The sequence below is a fragment of the Chrysemys picta genome, chromosome 1 (assembly GCF_011386835.1).
Source record: "Chrysemys picta bellii isolate R12L10 chromosome 1, ASM1138683v2, whole genome shotgun sequence".
Taxonomy (NCBI): Eukaryota; Metazoa; Chordata; order Testudines; family Emydidae; genus Chrysemys; species Chrysemys picta.
The window spans coordinates 340,737,684-340,760,805 of record NC_088791.1 but is presented as its reverse complement, the minus strand read 5'-3'; the positions used below and the strand labels follow the sequence as shown (position 1 = coordinate 340,760,805).

The window sequence follows — 23,122 nt, the reverse complement described above, 5'->3', positions numbered from 1 at the left end:
ACAATACTTCTTAGTACTTCCTTATAAAATAAATGGAAATGGTTCTTTTCAGGAAGCATAGCTCAAGGGAGAAATTATGGACTAGATTTTCAAAGTCAGGCACTTGCTGTTGTGCACTTATTCACATGAGGGCAAATACCCAGTGTGTGTTTGGAAAATATCCGGCTCTCGATATAAAGCACACATACAACACCAGCTGTTAAAATGGAGATTTGCAGGCTATTGCTGGCAAGTCACTCGATAGGTCAGCCTATCAAGTGATATGCTGACTTGATAGACATACCCTATGCAACAGACATGGGGTAACTGTCAAGACTTTTCCAGGTGTCCCTCAACTTTCAACATGAGATTGGGAGCAGTTTGAGAGAGTCTTTCTTGGTTTTCTTAGTTACCAATTTGTTTGCACTTCTGCTTCCTCTCCTTTTTCTTGTTCACTTGCTGTTCTTTAACCATGTAGACAAGTCTTACTGAATTTTAGACTTTCATCTATACCACAAACTTATTCTTGTAAACTTCTTCAGTATTCATGTTGATTTTAGTTTGCCTTTTAATAGGATCATTTTTCAAGGGTCTTATTTTTTGGTTGAAATTACACAACTGTTAACTGATGCAATAGTGACCTGCATTAATGGCAGTGTTTTTCTGATAATGTGGCATCAATGACTCCTCTTCAGTGCTCTTTCCAGTTGTTTCCTATGGAAAGAAGGCCCAGGACCAGTGGGGGGGAAAAATCACAAACTAAAAAAGAATTGAATTTTAGCATGGATCAGGTTCATTTTTAAAATGCCACTTTTAAGGCAACGTATCAGTTCAGCGAATCCATTTGTAAATTAATAATTCTTCGAGTGATTGTTCACGCCAATTCCAATCAGGTGTGCGCGCGCCGCATGCACAGTGGGGAAACTTTCCCCTTAACAGCTCCTGTGGGGTCGGCCAGGGAGCCCCTGGGAGTGACGCCCTCCTGGCACTCAATATATGACCCCTCTGACCTGACCCGACCCACCCCCTTCAGTTCCTTCTTACCATCTGTGGCGGCATTGGAAAAGTGTTTCACTTGCTTGCAAGTGTTCCCTTAGCTGTTACTTAGTTCTACACAGTTTTTTGTTTTGTAGTTAGTTTATTGTTCAGTAGTTAAGGTAGTCATAGTGAGTGGGTTGTTTTCTCCTCACCCCGTCTTGGGCTCCGGGCACGCCTCAAGCCCAAGGATTTACATTTTGTGGTGTATGCAAGACGCCTGTGCCCAATAGCGACCCTCACGACTCATGCCTGAGGTGTCTTGGGGAGGCACATCAGTCAGAGCGCTGTAAGATCTGTAAGGCTTTCAAGCCCAGGACTAGGAAGGAACGCAACTTCCATTTGAAGCAGCTATTAATGGAACCCGCACCCCGTCCAGCGGCACCTGACCACCATGTCCCGGGCCCAAGCTCGGTGCGGAGTGCCCCGGTGTCAGTCCACGAACCAGTACCGAGGAAGTACTCTGGTGCTAGAGACCCTCGGTACCGAAGATCCCCGGCACCACAGCACAGTGCGGCGCCCCGGCACCGGTCAACATCCCTGGTGTCCCATAAGAAGTCACGAGTGCTCCATCTGGACGAATGTCATGCATTCCATTTTCCAAAGGTGGGTGTTTCCCCAGGTAGACCTATTTGCCACCAGGAGCAACAGGAAGTGTCCAACATTTTGCTCCTGCCAAAAGCACCATCTGGGATCTCTCTTGGACGCGTTCACGATGCACTGGGGGAACCATCTACTGTATGCCTTCCCTCCGATACCATTCGTCCACAACGTTCTCCTCAAGATCTGCAGGGACAAGGCAGAGGTAATTCTGCTGATTCCTGTGTGGCCATGCCAACATTGGTACACCACACTTCTGGACCTGTCAGTGGGCACCCTGATTGCACTGCCACTCCTCCCTGATCTGATTACGCAGGACCATGGCTGCCTGCTTCACCCGGACCTCCATCTCACGGTGTGGAAGCTTCATGGTTAAACACAAGGGAGCTCCAGTGCACAGAATTGGTGAGGGAGATGCTACTTGGGAACAAGAAGCCTTCCATCAGCGCCACCTACCTGGCCAAATGGAAAAGGTTCTCATGCTGGTGCAATCGCAGTTGCATATCCCTACTTAAGGCATCTATACCATTCATCCTAGACTGTCTACTGCAGCTGAAGCGGCAAGGCCTGGCTGGATCATCCATCAGGGTACACCTCGCAGCCATCTCTGCATTCCACCCGGGAGAGTTGGGGCGTTCAGTCTTTGCCAACCCTATGGCGGGCCTTTTCCTTAAGGGCATGGAACGGCCATACCCACAGTCCTGCCCACCAGTACCGACTTGGGACCTCAAATTGTGTGACGTTCCCCTCTGGTGTTATCTGGAGTGGTGATCTGCTAGGTCACTCCGGTCCTTAACTCTGGGAGCCAGCCTTACCCTGCTCTGCTGTGAGAACCCCCACTCCTGGGCTGTTCACACATAGCCTCTGGCATGTAACCTGCTTGGATTGTGCAACCGAATGACACTAGCCAATATCTCCAGTCCCAGACACAACCCTAGGAACCTCCATCTTGCAGTGTCCAGTTATGCCCACTGGATGCTGCAATCTTATATGAGTTTGTCAGTTTAACAAAGAAGTTGATATGTACCAGACTTGTTATCCCAAGGGGAGTCTGACATGCTTCAAACCAAACACACTCCTTCAGGTAGAATAAACAAACAGATTTATTAACTATGAAAGATAGATTTTAAGTGATCATAAGTCAAAGCATAACAAGTTGGATTTGGTCAAATGAAATAAAAGCAAAACGCATTCTAAGCTGATCTTAACACTTTCAATGCCCTTACAAACTTAGGTGTGTTTCACCCCAGGCTGACTGGTTGCTCTTCAGCCAGGCTCTCCCTTTTGATCAGCACTTCAGTTGCTTGGTGGCGGTGTCTGTAGATGTAGGTGGAAGAGCGAGAGAGCATGGCAAACGTCTTTCCCTTTTATTATGTTCTTTCCTCCCTCTTGGTTTTGCCCCCCCCCAGAATCAGGTGAGTATTACCTCATCGCAGTCCCAAACTGGCCAAAGGAAGGAGGGTGACTCACTCGAGAGTCTAACAGATCCTTTTGTTGCTGTCTAAACCAGCGTCCTTTGTTCCTGTGAGGCTGGGCTGGGTTTGTCCCATACCTGCCCTGATGAGGTGTGAACTGCCTCTCTGCTCTTGGAGAGTTTTTGCCTGGGATTATTTTAAGCCACGAGGCTACATTTTCAGCCTCATAACTACATACATGAAATTATAACCTATAATATTATTATAACACTACTATAACAACAATGCTCAGTGCATCATGAGCCTTCCGAAGACACCTGACGTGACAAACTTTGCATTGGGTACCACACAATCATTTTACAAGGATGAACATGGGGGTGCTGGATGTTCCCCTGAGGTACACAACCTGGTCCTAGCTAGACTAATGGGAGCCCTATTTGAGCCACTGGCTACACGTTCCCTTCTGTATCTCTCGTGGAAGGTGGCCTTTCGGGTTGCTATCACATCGGCCAGGAGGGTGTCGGAGTTAAAAGCACTAACATCCGACACCCCCCCCCCCTCCCCCCAATGCAATCTTCCACCAGGAGAAGGTACAGCTCAGACCACACCCAGCTTTCCTGCCCAAGGTTGTATCCCAATTCCACTCAGCCAGGACATTTTTCTACCAGTTTTCTATCCCAAGCCACATGCCAATGCACAGGAGCAGAGGTTTCACTCTTACATGTGCGGAGAGCGCTAGCATTATACATTGAGCACACAAAGCCATTCAGGAAGTCAAACCAGCTGTTTGTAGTGGTGGCAGACCAGATGAAAAGGCTTCTGGTCTCTTCACAACACATCTTTTCCTGGATTACAGACTGCATCCATACCTGTTATGACCTCGCCAAGGTCCCAGTCCCGGCTATTACAGCCCACTCGACAAGAGCTCAAACCTCATCCATCGCTTTCCTGGCACAGGTGCCCATCCAGGAGATCTGCAGAGTGGCAACCTGGTCCTCGGTGCATGCGTTTGCCGCCATCACCTGTCATACTCAGATGACGCAGCTCTTGGCAGAGCAGTGCTCCGGTCAGTGATTCCTTAACTTCGACCCCACCCCAGTGGGAGAGCTTGGGAATCACCTGATTGGAATCTCCGTGAACAATCACTCTAAGAAAAGACGGTTACTCACCTTCTTGTAACTGCTGTTCTTCGAGATGTGTTGTTCAGGTCCATTCCAGTACTCACCCTCCTTCCCCTCTGTCGGAGTAGCCGGCAAAGAGGAACCAAAGTGGGGTTGGGTCGGCAGGGTCGTATATTGAGTGCCGTGAGGATGCCACTCCATGGGGGTCCCTGGCCAACCCGACGGGAGCTGCTATGGGAAAAAATTTCCGACCATCATGCATGCAGCACGCACACACCTGATTGGAATGGACGTGAAAAACACATCTTGAAGAACAAGAGTTACAAGAAGGTGAGTAACCGTCTTTTCTTAGTCCATTGCCATCAACTCTGTATTGAGAACTTCAGTCATGAATTACTCTTTCAAGGTTGAGATCCTTGGGGTTTGTCTACACTGATTTTTTTGTGCACAGATTAGAGCTAGTTGCACCACCTGTGCAAACTTAGTGTAGATGTGCTGTAGTGATGTAAAAAGTAACAAGTACTAGGGCTGCTAGCCTGAGGGGTACTCTGCGAAAAAAACAAAATTGAATTGTTCTGTTCTTAAATGAATACTTACACCAATCTTGCTAATTTAAAACAAGTTTGATCTTTATAAAACAAAATTAAATTGAAATGTTCTTGGAATTCAATTATTTGTCTTTGCATTTTGATTGGTTTTATAAGTAGATGTGTGTGTTACATATATAATCATATATATTTAAAAAGTAGACAAAGTAGTGATTACTTATGATGCTTGTCATCTGAAGGTCAAACTGCTTTAGACAGCAATCAAACTTCCTCACCCTTCTGAGGTAGACATTATCCCTGAGTCACTGATAAGTTAACTAGCCCGAGAAGTCCATGATGAGCTAGTGGAAGAACCCAGAGGAGAAGGTAACCTGCTGAAAAACACATTTAGTGCTGCCCCGCCCCCTGCCACGGAGCAACCAAGCACAAAAAATAAATAAAAAGGCAAAGTGGTAGCGAAGGGAAAAAGAAAACTAACCAAAGACAGCTGAGCAATTTGGCATCCCCTGGATGATGTTTTGGTGTCCCTGGAAGTTGGCGACCAGGGCAGGTGCTGTAATTGTCTGTCCCCGAGGCCTGCCCTGCTCAGAGATCATGATCTAACCACTAGACACGTCCACATTATATATTGTTATATTCAATAGAAGAATAAAAGCTGGTGGTGATGGCTTCCCAGCAAAACTACAGACTGTGTTCGGCACAGTCTGGGAATGCGAATTAACATGAATCACTGACTAGCTATTTAGGGTATAAATGGTGGTGGTGTTGAGGTAATACCTAGGAACCACAGTCATTTATCAAGGCCCCGTTGTACTGGGTGCTGTCCAAACCCATAAGATGTCCCTGCCCCAAACAGCTTGCAGTCTAAATAATTAACATTCATATTTATGATGTATGTGAATCATATACTGCAAACTCCATTTAGTTTATTAAGATAGTTGTACCAGTGGAATGAGTTTAGCAGGGTAGACCACTTCCATATTTTTATAGAATTTTTATTGGGCATCCAGTGCTGCTAGAAGTCTGCATTCTTTGGGCACTCTTCACCCTCAGAATTTCTTAACCTGTAGAATAATGTTTTGTGATTAATCTGATTCATAAATTACACTGAGTTCTCCTGTCACTTTATGGCATATGAATATTCCATGTTCAGCACTTACTTTCCGTTAGCATCTGTCTTCCACATTTTGATGCAGTCCTGCATATTTTATACATTTTTGTTAAATTAACCTTACGGCTGGTCAACACTGAAAATTTACATTGCAAAAAATCCACCCCCCTGAGAGACGCAGTTAAGCCAACCTAACCCCAGTGTAGACCTCACTAGGTCAAAAGAAGAATTCTTCTGTCAACCTAGCTGACACCTCTTGGGGAGGTGGATTAACTGCAGTGATGGGTAAACTTGTCCTGTCACTGTAGTGAGGGTCTACTGTGAAGTATTACAGCAGTGCAGCTGTGCTGCTGTAGCATTTTAAGTGTAGACATACCCTGAAATGACCACTAAAGTAGATTTGCACCTTTTGGCTTGAACGTGGTCCTCCCTGTTAAGATCCAGGTACTGTATGCTGTTTGCTTGTCTCCCTACCCCTTTCCTTTCTGTGAGCTTCTTTAACCACTTTGCCGATAGTTTGTTACATCCACTCCTAATTTTATGGGCTTTCCTGCTGCTCCTTTTAGTCATGGGTATGATATGAACATTCTTAATGCTTCCTGTGTTGGCAGGGTGTACTCAACTACCAACCTCACTGAATCGCCTTGGTGCCATAGAAATGTTGGGATAGTTTAAATTACAGTATTGAAATAATTGATATTTATCTTGTGGAAATGAAGATGTTGCTCAGTTTGGATTTGAAAATAACCTGCTGTCCCTTTTTAAAAAAAATAAATAAAAATTAACTAGGTTGTGGAAGAGCCTCCCCATTTCAGATTTGTATCCAAATTAGTTTGGCAATCACTCATTGAGAGTACCTGCTTGAAGTACCTTTCTGATACTCTGTGTCACGGGGTCACTCATCACACTGGCACCTCCTGCTGGGCGTTTTGAGAATTAGCTCAGTCCCAGCAGGTGCGCCCTCGGGTGGTGGTGGCTCTCCCGTCCTCACCTCCGCCTGCAGACCCGTTACAGTTCCTTTCTCTCGGCATCTGCTCTGTGGCACAGCCCTCCGGCCGTGTCACCATCCAGTTTGCCCCCCTTCCGGAGGACTCCTTCAACAAGAGTCCAGCCACTCCTCGCAGTGGCTTGGCAGTCCACAGCCAGGCGGCTCCTTCAGCAGCTAGTGGGGGAGGTCAGGCCTGTCCACTACTCCGGGCCCCAGCCCAGGGACCCTGCAAACAGCAGCTTCCTGCTGCCTTTTCCTTCCAGCTCACTGTCTCTATTCCCTGGGCCACTTCCCCGCAGCCTCAGTTCCTTCTGCACCTGCTTCTGGCTCCAGGTCCTTTGTTCTCTTCCCAGGGCCTCGAGCCTGTAAGTCCTGGCAGCCGGTCAGGAGCTCTCCCTAGCTCCCCGTCCCTGCTAGCACCTGCTCTTCCCCAAGTGCTGGTCTCTCTAGGAAGCCAGTCATCTCCCTAGGGCTTCCTGCAGCAGACTAACTCTCTCTGGTCTGCGGCTTCCTTTTATATGGGCCAGCTGGGCCCTGATTGGCTGGTCCATACTCTGCCCTAATTGACTGTTTCCCCGGCAGCCATTCCTTTGGCTGCCTGCTGCTGAGCCTCCCCAGGCTGGTTTTAACCCTCTCAGGGCCAATACCGGGCCGGCACTACATCACACGCTGTTTCACAGAATCCATTCTTCAGCTCAGAGCACTGACACTCCCTTTGGCTCTATTACAGATGTCTTTGCATCAAGGTTTAATTTTCCTGTTGTGTTACTGCTAGATCTCTCTGCCTGGTGAGATTTGTATTGTTTTGGTTTCTTAAAATGATACCAAGCTGGGAGGGGTTGCAAGTGCTTTGGAGGACAGGATTAAAATTCAAAATGATGTGGACAAACTGGAGAAATGGTTTGAAGGAAATAGGATGAAATTCAATAAGGACAAATGCAAAGTACTCCACTTAGGAAGGAACAATCCATTGCACGCACAAAAAATGGGCAATGACTGACTAGGAAAGAGTACCGCAGAAGGGGATCTGGGGGTCATAGTGAATCACAAGCTAAATATGAGTCAGCAGTGTAACATTGCTTCAAAAAAAGCAAACAGCCTTCTGGATGAATTAACAGGAGTGTTGTAAGCAAGACATGAGAAGTAGTTCTCTACTCCGCGCTGATACGGCCTCAACTGGAGTATTGTGTCCAGTTCTGGGCTCCACATTTCAGGAAAGTTGTGGACAAATTGAAGAATGTCCAGAGAAGAACAGCAAAAATGATTAAAGGTCTAGAAAACATGACCTATGAGGGACATTGAAAACATTGGGTTTGCTTATTCTGCAGAAAGAAGAGAGGGGGGACATAACAGTTTTCAAGTACATTATTATTATTTATTATTATTATTATTTATTATTACATTTAAAAAAATTGTTCTCCTTAGCTTCTGAGAATAGGACAAGAAGCAATTGGGTTCAAATTGCAGCAAAGGCAATTTAGGTAGGATATTAGGAAAAACTTCCTAACAGTCAAGGTACTTAAGCATTGGAATAAATTGCCTAGGGAGGTTGTGGAATCTCCATCATTAGAGATTTTTAAGAGCGGGTTAGACATACACCTGCTAGGGATGGTCTAGATAATAGTGTCCTATCATGAGTAGAGGGGATTGGACTAGATTACTTCTCGTGGTCTCTTTTAGTCCTACAATTCTATGACACATACATGTTTTCACATCTCAGCATGGTTCATTTATTGCTTCAAACTCACGTCTCCAAACTCTCTTGTTACTCCTCAGCATCTCTGACACCTATATTCTGCTGTGTTTAAATATTTCCCCTGCAAAATATTTCTTGTGCTATGTGCAGACAACATCAAGACAGATTTGTCAGTTCCTGTGCGCTCTTTCATGGCTCTGAGTGGCAAGACTTGCCTTTCTGATATAAAAGCTGGATGTTGGCTCTCTTTCTTAAGGTGCAAGATTGAGGCTAAATTGTTAATTATCCTGTCCCACTTGCAGTTCTCTTAAATATTTTTGTTTCCTTCCCTGTTTTGCAATTTGTTTGGTCTTGGAGCTTCATTGGCTTTCAGAAAAGCAGCTCATTTTAAAGCATAGTTTTTGCTGATGTTGAGGGCCCTGCAGTCATATTCATGAGAACGGCCGTACCGGGTCAGACCAAAGGTCCATCTAGCCCCAGTATCCTGTCTACCGACAGTGGCCGATGCCGGATGCCCCAGAGGGAGTGGACCTAACAGGCAGTGATCAAGTGATCTCTCTCCTGCAATCCATCTCCACCCTCTGACAAACAGAGGCTAGGGACACCATTCCTTACCCATCCTGGCTAATAGCCATTAATGGATTTATCCAGTTCTCTTTTAAACGCTGTTATAGTCCTAGCCTTCACAACCTCCTCAGGTAAGGAGTTCCACAAGTTGACTATGTGCTGCGTGAAGAAGAACTTCCTTGTATTTGTTTTAAACCTGCTGCCTATTAATTTCATTTGGTGACCCCTAGTTCTTGTATTATGGGAATAAGTAAATAACTTTTCCTTATCCACTTTCTCCACATCACTCATGATTTTATATACCTCTATCATATCCCCCCTTAGTCTCCTCTTTTCCAAGCTGAAGAGTCCTAGCCTCTTTAATCTCTCCTCATATGGGACCCGTTCCAAACCCCTAATCATTTTAGTTGCCCTTTTCTAGTGCCAGTATATCTTTTTTGAGATGAGACCACATCTGTACGCAGTTTTCGAGATGTGGGCGTACCATTGATTTATATAAAGGCAATAATATATTCTGTCTTATTCTCTATCCCCCTCCGAACAGTGTCTTAGCACATTCAACGAGGGTACATGCAGCCTCTACAGCCTTTCTGGCCCAAGTACCCATTCTGGACATTTGAAAAGTAGCAAGTTGGTCCTCAGTGCATACCTTGGCCTCACATTGTCATCTCTCAACAGTCTAGAGATGACGCCACGGAGGACCTCTGGTCCTTCAATCTTTATTTAGGTAGCTCGATCTTCAGGTGGAATTGGAGTCTAAGTGCGAGTCCCCTGAAGTGGAATGGACATGTGCAATCACTTGAAGACTGTTACTAATCTGTTCCATAACGCTTGTTCTTCCAGGTATGTTGCACACGTCCATTTCAAAACCCATTCTCCTTTGCCTCTTTATCGGAGTCTGGTGAGAAGGAACTGAAGAGGTGGTACCCTGTTTCCCCGAAAATAAGACAGTGTCTTATATTAATTTTTGCTCCCAAAGATGCGCTAGGTCTTATTTTCAGGGGATGTCTTATTTTTCAATGAAGAAGAATACGGTACACATCGGTGGATGCCTTATTATCGGGGAGGTCTTATTATCGGGGGGATGCCTTATATTACAACGAGAGGCAAAACTGTAAGTAGGCCTTATTTTCGGAGGATGTCTTATTTTCGGGGAAACAGGGTAGCTCCGCCCTTTATACTGTCACGTAGCAGCACAATGCAGCAGAAGACTCATGCACCATCCCAATAGGTACCGTTGCAGGAAAAATCTCTAACAACTGTGCCTGGGGCACTTCCACGCCTGAAGTGGAATGGATGTCTGCAACACATCTCAAAGAACGGCAGTTACAGAACCAATTAGTAACCATTTCTTCTTAAAGATTGCTTTTTTTCCCCCCATACTGCCTGATTCAAGGAGAAAAGTAAAGCTGAAGTTACTGAGTTTAGAAAACTTTGGTAGCTTAATTTATGAAGTTTAAAAAAAATGGTCAGAATTTCTTAGCTGCCAAAAAAGACACAATTTCACCTTAACTTCATATTGGCAGCCTTCTTTTGGCACCTTTTGCAGCCCTGTCATTATTGTGCATTATTTAAGCAGTAATCTTTAAGAAGGTGAGAAACTATTATTGCTTTTTCGCACAGTTGACATGATATTGGCTTAGAGCTGTGCCTGGAGTTTCAAACATTTCAAATGGCTATAAACCAACTTAAACACCTTCAGTTAGCGTTCTTATTACCATGAAGTCATAGTTTTCAACAAAAAAAAAATCAAATGGTGTTTAAGTTATTTTTTAAAGTATTCTCATACCATAGAGCATAGCTGTGGATTTTGGCTTCTGGCCAGCTAATCAAGATTTAGTATTTTGACCAGCTGTGATCTAGTAATGTTCCTCAGAGGAAACATTTTGTAGGGAGGGAAAGATACATACTTGAGACTATGAATTGTATTCTGTCTTTTATAATACATTATCATTTCAGAGCCTGCTACAGACAGAATAAATAATCACAAGTGAATCTGATTGAAAGAACTTTTTTTAAAATAAAGCTGCAAACAGATCACAATTCACATCTCTTGACTGGAAAAAAATACTTTGAAATATTGTAGATAGATTTTTAAAAAATCTCTCTGAACTCCCAGGTTGCTGTGCTGCAGAATTCCGGTCTCTTGCACAATAGGTGCTTCTGAGAGTGTCAAAAGGTATTACCAGCAATCAGTGAAGAGAGAGAACTCTAAACAGACTTTAAGGGAAACAGTAGTGGTGCCCCAGATAACTGCTTTATTTTGGGCTGCTAGTGAAGTAACTTTATGTATGTTGTAAGACTTAAAGGCTCATTATTATTTGGCTTTTTGAAATCCCAACACAATTGGAACATTCAGATTCTGTCACTGATGTAATATGCTTATCTATAATGCTCAGTAAATGTGTGTCAGTTTTCCCAATTTTTATTTATAAATTCCACTTCATAATAGCATTACATTTTGCCCCAAAGGTCACTGACTCCAGTCTGGTCCAAGCTGATGACTGAAAATCGTAATGGTCTGATGGCAATTTACCAGATCATTTCATATACTTCTCTGGTCTCAGACCATTCCTAGTGGACCGGGGTCCACATCTGTTTACAGTCTCAGAAGATGAGCCAAGTAATTGGGATTGGAAGCTGAACTAACTCGACCTTAGAAACAATTTTCATCAGGGTTGTACCTTAGTAGGGTAGCCTGAGAAGTCTTGCACTGCCACCAATTGGGTAGATAGACGTCAGTCTCCATAGTTGCTAGACAAACTAATTTCACATCTTCTGAAGTAACTTTTGAAAAAGTCCTCTGCCAATTAGCTTTAGCTTGCTAACTGAGAACATTACTTAATCAGTTGCAAAGAGAAGTAACCCACTGTTTTTCTAAAATCCACAATCTAGTCAGATATCATTTGCCATCCATGGGGAAATATTTAAAGGCTTAGAATGGAAGACCATAAGTCACACCATCCAGTTAAGGGACGGCATATGCTGTACAATCCCTCAGTATCACACTTCATTTGTACTGATTTTGTAGGCAGTAACTTGTATATACTCATCTCTAGATGCCAATACATCTTTAAGGTTGTAGAAAAGAATCAACCTTCAAGTTCTTGTGCTTTCTCTTAGGTTGTGATTGTAGAATACTATAAAATACCCTTAATCAAACATGAGTTCTAACCATTGCAAAGTTTAAAAAAAAAAAAATGCTAAGCCATTGGTGTGACTTGGGTAATATAATAGGAAACTGAAGCCGAAGGAAAATATAAGTACATGAGCTCTGATGGGCCTTTATTAAAAAAAGGGGGCAAATTAATCCCTGACTTCAGTAGAATTACACCAGGGCTGAATTTATCCTAAATTTGTTGCAGTGAGAATACTCGCATGGTATTTTTTCTAACACTTTTTTGTAATTTTAATTATTCTACTTGTGGATTATGCGGCCCTTAATTGTACTATTTGTTTTATTTAGCTATTTGCTCCTGTATATTCCCTAAGTTTGTATATTTCATTTAGCTTATGGCCAGTCTGAATCCAGTGCAGAATAGGGAAGTATAGTACCTTTATTTTAATTATTGAACCAGAAGTTTAAGAACACAGCCCTACCTCAAGGAGCTCGCAATTGAAACACCTGGCTTGTGGCTGCAGTTTATTATACTGTTTTCCCCCAGTCTCCACTCTGACCATCATTTTGTGGATACAGTTCATTGATCCTTCTCCCACCACCCTCCTTGATGCACATCATGTTCCTAGAACAGCAATACACTTAGCCCTTTTTTCATTGTTCTGCTGACTCCAGATGGGATGAATGCCCTGCAGCAGAATGATCAAGTTGATTTCCTGCTTAGAGCAATTTAATATCTGTAAACTCTTCTAAATGTAAGATCTATTTTATTTACACTAACTATGTTTTAGTGTGGTGAACAGTAGCAAATGCCAAATAACTTAGCAATTCTCTCTGTAACCCCTCTCCCAACTTCCCAGCTCTGATTTTTGTCATATCTGAAGTTAGACCTGCTCCTACAATCAGATTCATATGGGTAGATTCCCATTGGCTTCAGCGGAGTGGCTTAAGATTCTGCCTTGATTACTCTGATTGCAGGATCAGGGTCTTAAATTGTAAGCTGTTGAGGAGGAGGGACTGTGTCATTTTATGTACTGTAGCCCCTCCCATAACTTTGAGCATAGTAAAAGTGTTCCAATACAGTGCATTAGTTCTTCTGTTTACTGTTAAAGAAATATGGCCAGACATGACTTTCCTGTAGACCTGGAGAAGCTACAGCAGCCTGTGAATACTCAAATGCTAAAGAAATGAGAAGTAACTTTGTAATCATTAGAAATTAATTTTGCATTGCTGCTTCATTAGACTGTTAAGATCATTTAGTGTACATTTCTATCTTCACACTTGACCTATTTGCAAGGAAAGGAAGTTCCTTATTTTTGCCAATGAACAACCTTTTTTATCACATGTCAGTTAAAAAGTCTTGTCTTATAAATGTGTTCCATGGTTTAAAAAAGAACAAACCCAAAAAACTTCCTCTGGTTTTATTAAATTTGTTTCTGACCCTTTATTCACTAATGTGGCATGTCTGTTTATGCAGCTGCCATCATTGTGTCCTAGCACGAACAAATTTTCTAAAATAGATGTCCTATCTTGCAGTGTTTTTTCCTTCTGCTGTAAGAGGCATGCCTTATTTTGTTTGAATATTTTGGCTTAGTTCCACAGTTGCTGGTCTAGCTCTTTTTGGTCTGAAGCAGTATTTTTTCCCCCTTCTTTGGACAATGTGGTTCTCCTGGGGTTCCAACTAGCAGGAAGAGATTCTTGTTTGACTATTGACCCCTGACGTTGTTATAGAACCCAAGGAGAATGATTTCATCTTTGAATTTTACAGAAGAAATTTAATGTTGGAATCAATTCATGGAGTGGCCTACCTTTTTGTGGAGAGAAGGGAATAAGATTTGCGCTTGAGGTTGAAAGAGGATTAGTGCTGGGCTGCATGTGAATGATTTCCCCCCCCCCTCCTCTGGCATGGTTTTTTAAATCATCACCATTTAAAATAGATTGTGTCTATATTTAGTGATGGAGACGGCAGACTTATCAAATCGTTCAAGCCCTGAAAAGCCCATTCTACACAATGGTCACTCTGTCTTCATCCAGACTCCACAAAGTCATTTTGGAACATTGTTCCTGGGATTTTTTGCCCCTTTGTGAAGTGAGATTATAAACCATGTGCAGGGAGTCACATGGCAAACTCTTGGGCTGTTTAAAAAAAATGGTGCACATATTTTTGGTCCTGCCCCGATGCTTTTGATCGTCTGGACTAGTGAGTTTCTTTCTGCAGTTTGAACTGTTAGACTGAGTGACAAATCACTGCCTTCCATGTCTCTTCTCCCCACGCAGCTGGGTGAGTTCCCTGTACAGACTGGCTCCTGCATTTTCTTCTGTTCAACTTCTGACTCTGCTGAAGACAAATGCCGTAGGCTCCTCGTAGGGCAACTAGATGACAAAGTGCCACAAGTGTAGCTATGCCCAAATTCCTACTTCACTAGGCAAATGGTGCTGCAATTGTGAAGCTTTCTTGTTCACCATCAAGACTGATGCGAGAAGGCCAGGCTCTGTCTACCTCTTCCTCCCAACAGGCAGATGGGCCTCTTCCAGCAACTCCCATGGCAGGGGCAGCAGACTAGGAAAGTCTATTCCCCTGTGCTCTGCCCACTTCAGGTGGGGCATTGGCTCTTTCCTGCTCAGCCCCCCACTGGGCAGCCAACATTCAGAGTTCCAGCTCCCCCCACTCAGGTCAAGTTGTGTGTGCTACTAGATCTGTTGGGCAAAGGATGCAACTTCTTATTAAGAAGGGACCATTCACCAGATGCATGAAGGAAATAATTTGTTCTACCATGTAGTTATCTAGTATGTCTAGAAACAGGCAGAAGACACTATTGTCTCATTTATCAATGCGTAAGCAGTCATTTTATACTAAAAAGTAGCTGCTATTGCTTAAATGACCAGACAGATCCTTGCAGTTAAACAATGAATGAGCAGTCAGATCTGACTGTCTTTTATAGCTATTTATTTATGAGATGAGAATATTACTTCACATAAACAACTTCAAAATGGCATGCCCCTTTCCTTTGGCTCAAAACAGTTTGCCAAGGAATGCTTTAAGAAATGTGGTCTGGCCTTGTGAGGCTTCATAAACCCTCAGGGCTCAGAGTAAATCTCTAAGATATGTAACTTAGCCATAAAACATGTTATAGCTTCGTGCAGAGCAAAATGCTTTATATAAAAACTATTTGACTATATTTTTTAAATGGGTGGCGTGAAACCTCCTGAAAACACAGCAGTCAGTTCTTCCCCTCTGTTTCTTTGTTTCTCAGACTAAGGCTCACATCTCACAGGGAAGGCTCTTCAAACCCAGAGGAAATGAAGGAAAGGAATACTTTTTATTAGGATTTGAAGAACCTAATATCTTCTACTTACTGCTGAGTATTTGGTGGTTGTTTACTGAATCCAAAGCTAAAAGGAGTAAGGGGAAAAAAAGTGGAACAGACTACTCCTTGTACACTTGACTAAAGTATACAGCCTGATTGCAGTCTTCGCCACACCGTTTTTTTAAAAAAAGGGTTGCACTTTGTATGAAGGTTCCATTTACAAATCGATAATGTAAAGGGCTGTTAAATGGTTCAACTAGCAATAATCACACCTCAGATTAACTTCATTAGCAATGGTACTGCCACTGTTGCTGTTTTAACGAATAGCTAATCGCTGGAGTCCAACAGGTCAGTAGGGTTTGCTTATGATCATCTATAATGCCATCCCCTGGTGTGCTGAACCCCTCTAGAACACATGCTACTCTGTAAGATGTGTATAACATCTATTAATCATTTATTAACTGTTTGTAAACAATTTATAAATGGAAACTTACTGAAAGGTGTGTTCAAAAAAGCTTGCAGTAAGGGAGGCCCGAAGCAGCATTGAGGTCCAGAAGAAAAGGCACTGGCCTGGGAACTGGGAAACATGGGTTTTGTTCCCAGCTCTGTCATGACCCTCTATGGCTTTGGACAAGAAATTTCTCTCTCCATGCCACATTTTCTCCAGGCTGGAATTCTTACTTTTCTTTGTAAAGCAACTTGAGTTTGAGTGAACAGTGCTGTGTACTCTCCACAGTAAGCATGGAAATAACAAAGCGCATCAGTCCTTGAATGGAAAGGAGAGTATTGTTCAAACTTGACTGATTTTTTGGAGGCCACATGTGCCAACAATGTTAGGGGATTGAGTTGTTCAGGGGATTGGTAATGGCTGTATTGGAATTGGTTACCTGGAAGTGAAATGTGTTCTCTATATACCAAGAGCTTTAGTAATCAAACAGTTTACCAAATAATGGCTCTTTGCCAACAAATATGAACTGAGTTGCTGACTTCAGTTTCCTCATGGGCAGCATTCCCACCATTAACCACCGCCATATTTGTTTATTGCTATCATAAATTTGCTTGTGAAGGCTGTGTTGCTGGTGTTCATTTCACGTAAAAAATAAATACAGATAATTGAAGCATTTTACAAATCACTTTTCAAAAACTTACTGTGCAGTAGAGTAACATGTAAACTGATTTTAATCCATAGTCTGGCTCACTGGTACTCATTTCTGTCTTTGCTGGTCAGGAACTGATGCTGGCTTTTTGCTAGCAACAACATTACTTAGAGTTCTGATGGCCATAGTTTCTCTGTAGCGTTTACAAGCCCTTATACTGCTAGCACAGGTTAATTTTATAACCGTCAAGATCCTGTGCAATGCCTCCTGAAATCTCGCAATAGGCCATCCTTTTGGGAGCTTCTACTTGAATTAGTGCTTGCAACTGCGGTGATTGCTTATTGGAGGACTTCATGATGACAATGAAAACTTTACGTTAAGGTAATTGTATGAATCAATGTAACATGATAGTTTCTTGGTTGGTTGACTTTGACAGTGGAAGTTTTCTACATATACCCCAGCTGAGCTTTTAGTTTTGTCAGTGAAGTTATAACTTGGGATGGCTTCTCCAGTGTACAGCGTTAAGTGATACATTTTGGGTGCCAGCACTCGAGGACCAAACTTGCTGGTTTTGCTCTGGGAGTCCTCAAGTAATAGGTTGTCCGAGCTCAGTAGTAATTAGTTTGTCATAGTCCTGAACTGATGCTCTTCTGGCTATAACCTTTTGTGCTGTGATCACACATTGATGATGATTTTGTCATTCTTATCTTTTTTTTTATAGTGATCGGCATCATATTTCTAGTGCAATTCCAGTTCCAAAGAGACAAAGTTCTACCTTCGGGGGCTTGGATGTTGGCTTATCTACTGGGCCTCCTTCCCCAGATAAGGGACACCGGGAACGGGCCAGCTCAGAGAATGAAAGACTACAGTACAAAACCCCCCCTCCTAGTTATAACTCTGCATTAGCACAGCCTGTTGCCATTGCAGCCCCGGTAGAAGAGTCGGATAAAAAATCTGGATCGCTAACCTCATCCTTAGATACCTCCATGGACTTCCCAAAAGAAACCAACAAAAAAGGAGAGGATTTGTGTGACAGTTTAAATGCAGAAAATGGGAGTCTGAATAATGTCCAAGACCCGCAGGAGTCTTTCCTGGGACGTACTAGTGCAATAAATGGAACATTTCTGCCTAGTGAATGCACTGGCAGTGCAAGCAGTGAGCAGCCATGCGAGTTCTATCCTCCCCTCAGCACTGACCTTTGTTGCACCGTCGAGCAAGCAGAGGAAATAATTGGGATGGAAGCAACAGGATTCAGCACCGGAGATCAGCTAGAAGCCTTTAACTGCATCCCGGTGGATCATGCTGTAGCAGTGGAATGTGATGATCAAGTTCTAGGGGAGTTTGAGGAGTTCTCCCGAAGGATCTATGCACTGAACGAAAACATGTCCAGCTTTCGCAGACCGCGCAAAAGTTCGGACAAGTAAGCTTCAACAGGAATTCGGTAGTGGACGGTACCACGGTGATATCAGCAATCTGAAATGAAGATAAAGTTGCACTTCTAATCCTTTGGGTTAATTATGGAAAAATGATTAAAGCTGTTCCTTTGGTGTTGGAAAATGAATTTTGTAACGGAGAGTGATAACAAAGGATCATGGTATATTCACTGTCCAGGTAAACTTTGACTCTGCTTCCAGTCCTTTCTTTGTCTGGTATTTATAAGCTGTTTTTCAGGTACCAGAGTCCATTCTAAATACTTTCTTTGAAAGAGATTTTAGTGCCAATCAGGCCCTTGTATGAATCTTTGTCTGCTTTCGTTATTATTTAGTTATATTTTATTTTCATCTTTTGAGGGGAAAAGGTTAATTTAAAAGTATATCTATGGTAAGACCAGCAGTCATTATATTTTTACCTTCTCCAATATACAGTTTCTCTTGAGCAATGTAGTCAGTGTTACAGAAATACCATGAACTTGCTACTTTTGAACAGCGTCTTATTCTGTTGAATTTTGTAATCCTTAACACTTTAAGATTGCACTGATGGGTTTTCTGTTCTTTAAAGCCTGGTGTAAACGTACCAGAGAAACATGCATCTTTTTATAAGCATCTAAATGAGAGACCCACACCAATTCCATCCCCTCCGACACTCACTGCTACTACCAGCAGGCAAAGTTTCCAGGTGGAAACCGTGAGGGCTAAATAACTTTACTATTCTTCAACAGTCATGTTAATCTAACCAATGAAAATTGCCCCACTCCCGGGTTAGGATTAAAATAGAACTATTTTACCAGAGGCAAAAGCCTAAAAAATGCATTATATTAGCAGGTTCCACCTATCATTTGTTTGATGAGATGTCTTGCTTTCAGACCTCAAGGTGCTGTGATGGATTTCATGGACACTCTCAAGTAATCCAGACTCTGTGCAATCAGTACATTGGGCCTGTTATGCAGTTTGATTGTAGATAGGTAGTTTACCACTGGCACATGTGTTTACAACTGCACTAATGGAAAAACAGATTTTGCAGCCTGCTTGTGATTTCCTGGTATTTGTCTGAGTTCGGATTTCATTGCTCTGGCTTTCTATATTGTATACCCAAGAATTTGGGCTCAGTTGTGAGCTCTCAAATATCAATATATATATAGCAGAATAAAAGTTTAATTTACTTCATCATGCCTGATTTTACTTTCCCACTTTAACCTTTCTCTTGAACCAATAAGCGAGTCTGTTACTTTCTAACTTCACCATAAGGTAAACCTAAATTAATTTAAACTGTGGATATGTGTAATCTAAACATTGTAGGTTGACAAACCAACACGTTGAGTGTGAGATACAATATATACATAGTTGCAGTCTAGTAGCTGCATTTTCTATGTAATACCTTAATGAGTATATTGAAATCCTATTTATATTTTCATTAAAAGTTTCAAAAGCTTATTTATAACTGCATTAGTTAACCTAGCCTTTCTACAGCATTTCATCTATTTTTAGGATATTGCAAGAAACATTAAAAACAGGCATTCAGAAATTAAGGCCAAGGTATTAAGCACGTGTCTAACGTCAAGCATGAACATATTCCATTAACTCAGTGGGACTGCCCAAATGCCTAAAGTTGAGCACATGCTTTAAGTACCTTGTGGAATTGGGTCCCATTGGCCCTAGAAAATGGTGCTTCAGTTCTAACATCATGAAAAATTCCTTTGCATTCCAAAAAAATTGTGTGTATTTCCATAGGGTAACTAACAGCTGTTTTAAAGCACTATTACTATGCGTGGGGAAAACTTACAAAATATTTTTTTTACTAAACCCTATGGATAGCATAATGAGAGCCAAATTTGAATGCACAGAATTCCCATTGAAGTCTCTCTGTACTTCAGATGAGAACAAAGTGGTGGGATGCTTCGTGCTAAGACTTCATCTTACCTTCTTCCTCTTTTCTGCTCGCAGAGAGAGAGATAGCAGAACCACTACAACCTCCTGTCTGAGCACTAATGGCAATAGGAGTCACTCATGCACATTTGAGGGTGGAATTTGATTTTTATTTTTTATATATGAGCACTTCTACTGATACATACAGTACATACATGAGGAAGTCATTATATTTGGGAGTACAATGTAGTCTGTGCTGTGGTGTCTCTAAATCTACCCAAAGAAGAGTTGTAAAATTATGTCCCTTACACAAGCACCATTTGACTCAAAGCAATTGGACAATGTATTAAATGGGGTTCATAGAACATCAATGTGACTTTAAATACTTTTTGCATTATTTTCAAATTGATTATCTCAGGTTCCACACAACCAAATGAAGCCCAATAGTTGTCTTCCCATATGTTGTGTTGTGTTGCTCTTTAACCCAGTGTTTCTGGAGTTTATAAAAACTCTTCTAATGAACCACTGTTGACCCCTGTAATTATAATGCGTATGTCACAGTACAGCTATTCTTGAGTCTGCATGTTTGTTGCACAAGTTTGCTTTACCCACTTTCTTCAATAATGAATCCTTTCAGCACACCTACACCTTAAATTGCCACCAAGTTTTTATAATGTTCTACCTAAAACAGTGTCTTGGGGCTTATCAAAGCATTGACAAATTTATTTTTGCCATTATAAGGCAAAAATATTGCACAAGCCACCACCTCGTGGCTTTTTTACAGTTTGCCTTGTAAATTACGGAATTAAAAAAAATCTTGGGGTCGGAGGAGTGGAGGTAAACTGTAAATTCGGATGATATATCACTCTGCATTTTAGTTGCCAAAAGCCTTTTAGTTTCTGCACAGCGGACACACTGTTAAGTCTGCAAGCGTTTTCAAGTGAAAATGTTTCATTGCATTTTCTTCCCCCACTAGAAATTCCTAAGATTTCTCAGAATATTAGTTTTGGAAGATTTGTGTCCAGCTCTATTTTTATAGCAAGCATAAGTGTGTTGGCTTATCCTTGCCTAGCCAGGTACTTTAAATAACTAAAACAAAATAAAATATCCCATAATAAATGGCATGTTAAAGTTCCATTGGTAATTGCAAAAAATCTCTGCATCTGTATTTATAAAATAAAATTGGTTAGTATTTATCTGAAGAGTTAAGTGTGTGGTTTCTTTACTGGATGATTATTTTAATCTGCACATTGCTTCAAATTGCGTGTTGGGATGACATTTGAATCCAATGTTCTCGCTCAATAAAATTTCTTGGCTTTCAATTCCTCAGCCCCACGTATGAATAATATATTGAATATGAATAATCTGAAAGCAGACTTAGTTTAAGAAAACATCATCTTGTCTCATTTGATCTGAATTTTATTTCACGAGATGGCACTGCATCACTTTTTCACCCTCCTCGCAAAGAGATGGTACACAGCTGGAATAACAGAGCCACATCTCATTGTGCTGCTCTCCGGCAGCTGGATAGGCAGAGCTTTGCGGATTGTGAAAACATCATGTTCGTTCATAAGGGAGGTGTTGCTAGTCTTCCAGCACCTTCTGTGATCCAAGCTAATAAGCAATATGTCTGTTGACGGAGCTTACCTTCCAGTCAAACAAGAGGAGACCACTGCAACCCCTAAAAGGGAGTGACCGTGACCCAGGGCACTGTGGGTGGGAGGCAGTGTAATATGAAGAACCAAAGCGACCCTCTGTGCTTCAACAGTAGTGCAGAAGACGTTTCTTCCCCTGTCCAAGCAGAAGATAAAATGCCAAGACCCCAGGCAAAGGTGGGCTTGAGGGAATCTGGAGTGTGAGAAATGGCTTCTGAATCAGAAATCCAGTAATATATATGCTCCAATATGTCTGTTAGTCTATAAGGTGCCACAGGACTCTTTGTCGCTTTTTACAGATCCTGACTAACACGGCTACCTCTCTGATACTTTCTTGGACAGCTGCTCATAGGCACTACATGCATATAGTAAGCTAGCACAAGGGGGAACAGATCTTAGCAGGGTCCTCTAGGCCACTGTGAGGACATCAAACCCATGCTTCACTGGCTCCCAGTTGACTTCACATGGCAATTTAAGTTCTAGGTTCTCATTTTTAAAACATTTAATGGATCAAGTCCCATCTACATTAAACTGAATTTTGATCTATGAACTGCATCAGCAGTTGGGCTCCTCTGAGACAAGACAGATCACAAAGCACATGGGAATTGGGGACAAAACATTCTCGGTTAAGGGTATGGAGCGAGCTTTCCAAGGAGACTAGGAAAATTCAGAGGCCAACTATCAGTAGGAAACTGCACAACATTCCTATTTGAAAAAGCTTTTCCGCCATAGAAAGAATGACACTCAACACTGGCAACGTCTACCTAAACTCTACCTCCTCCTCCCCCCACCCCAAGAAAAATAAGTTAAACACCTGAAATAAGCAAATCAGCCCAACAACAACAACATACGCCAAACACCTTTTGCCAAAGAGAAACGAAAAAGCCAAAAACTCAGTGAACTCTTGAAACTCTATTTTACTCCTTAGATAGAAGAATTGGGATGGGTGGGGGGTAATAGGAGCCTATGTAAGAAAAAGACCCAAAAATCGGGACTGTCCCTATAAAAACTGGACGTCTGGTCACCCTAGATAGAATGGTGATGGCTACCTGTTTAAAGCCACTAAGATGGATAAGAGTCACTTTCATATTGCTAACTTGGTTCTGGTGAAATAAGATTGGAAACCACTGTGTGTGTGATCGGGAGATTTCTGATTCTCTTGGTACCTAGAGGACTATGCATATTGTAAAAAGTGACAAATCTTGTTTTATAAAACAGAGAATTTTTAATTAAAGACAATTCCCTCCACTTATAAATAACTGGTCTTTAGATGCAATATGTCAACCTACATATTGTGGGTGAAACTCATCCTCTCACTAAACAGTAGTATTGGGGATGAATTTGCCTGTTAATTTTCAGTCCAATTTTCTTCTTATCAGGTGTTTTTTAAACATTCAACTGACCATTTCTAGTAATATTATATTCAAAAAGTCACTTTAATTGGCGCTTGAATAAAAATACCTATCTAGTCTGAATTGTCTCAGATAACTTAACAGGTAAACATTTCCTTGCCTTTACACAGCCTCCCTTTGCTTATTTATTTTTTTTATTTTTTTATTATAATAGCCAGAGCAAATTAAAC

At 42.0% G+C, this 23,122-nt stretch overlaps 1 protein-coding gene across 8 annotated transcripts in view; it reads left to right on the top strand.

Moving 5' to 3' along the window:
* The window catches only part of UVRAG (UV radiation resistance associated), a 152,396-nt gene extending 131,309 nt beyond the window's left edge, over positions 1 to 21,087 (top strand). For 7 of the 8 annotated variants that reach the window (XM_042850368.2, XM_065581763.1, XM_005290533.4 and 4 more), the window contains one exon: positions 17,305 to 21,087. In XM_042850368.2, the coding sequence (XP_042706302.2) occupies positions 17,305 to 18,007 (703 nt within the window). In that variant the 3' untranslated portion in view covers positions 18,008 to 21,087. The remainder of the gene's footprint in view (positions 1 to 17,304) is intronic. The other variant, XM_042850378.2, reaches the window with a different exon arrangement.
* Positions 21,088 to 23,122: the final 2,035 nt, after the last annotated feature.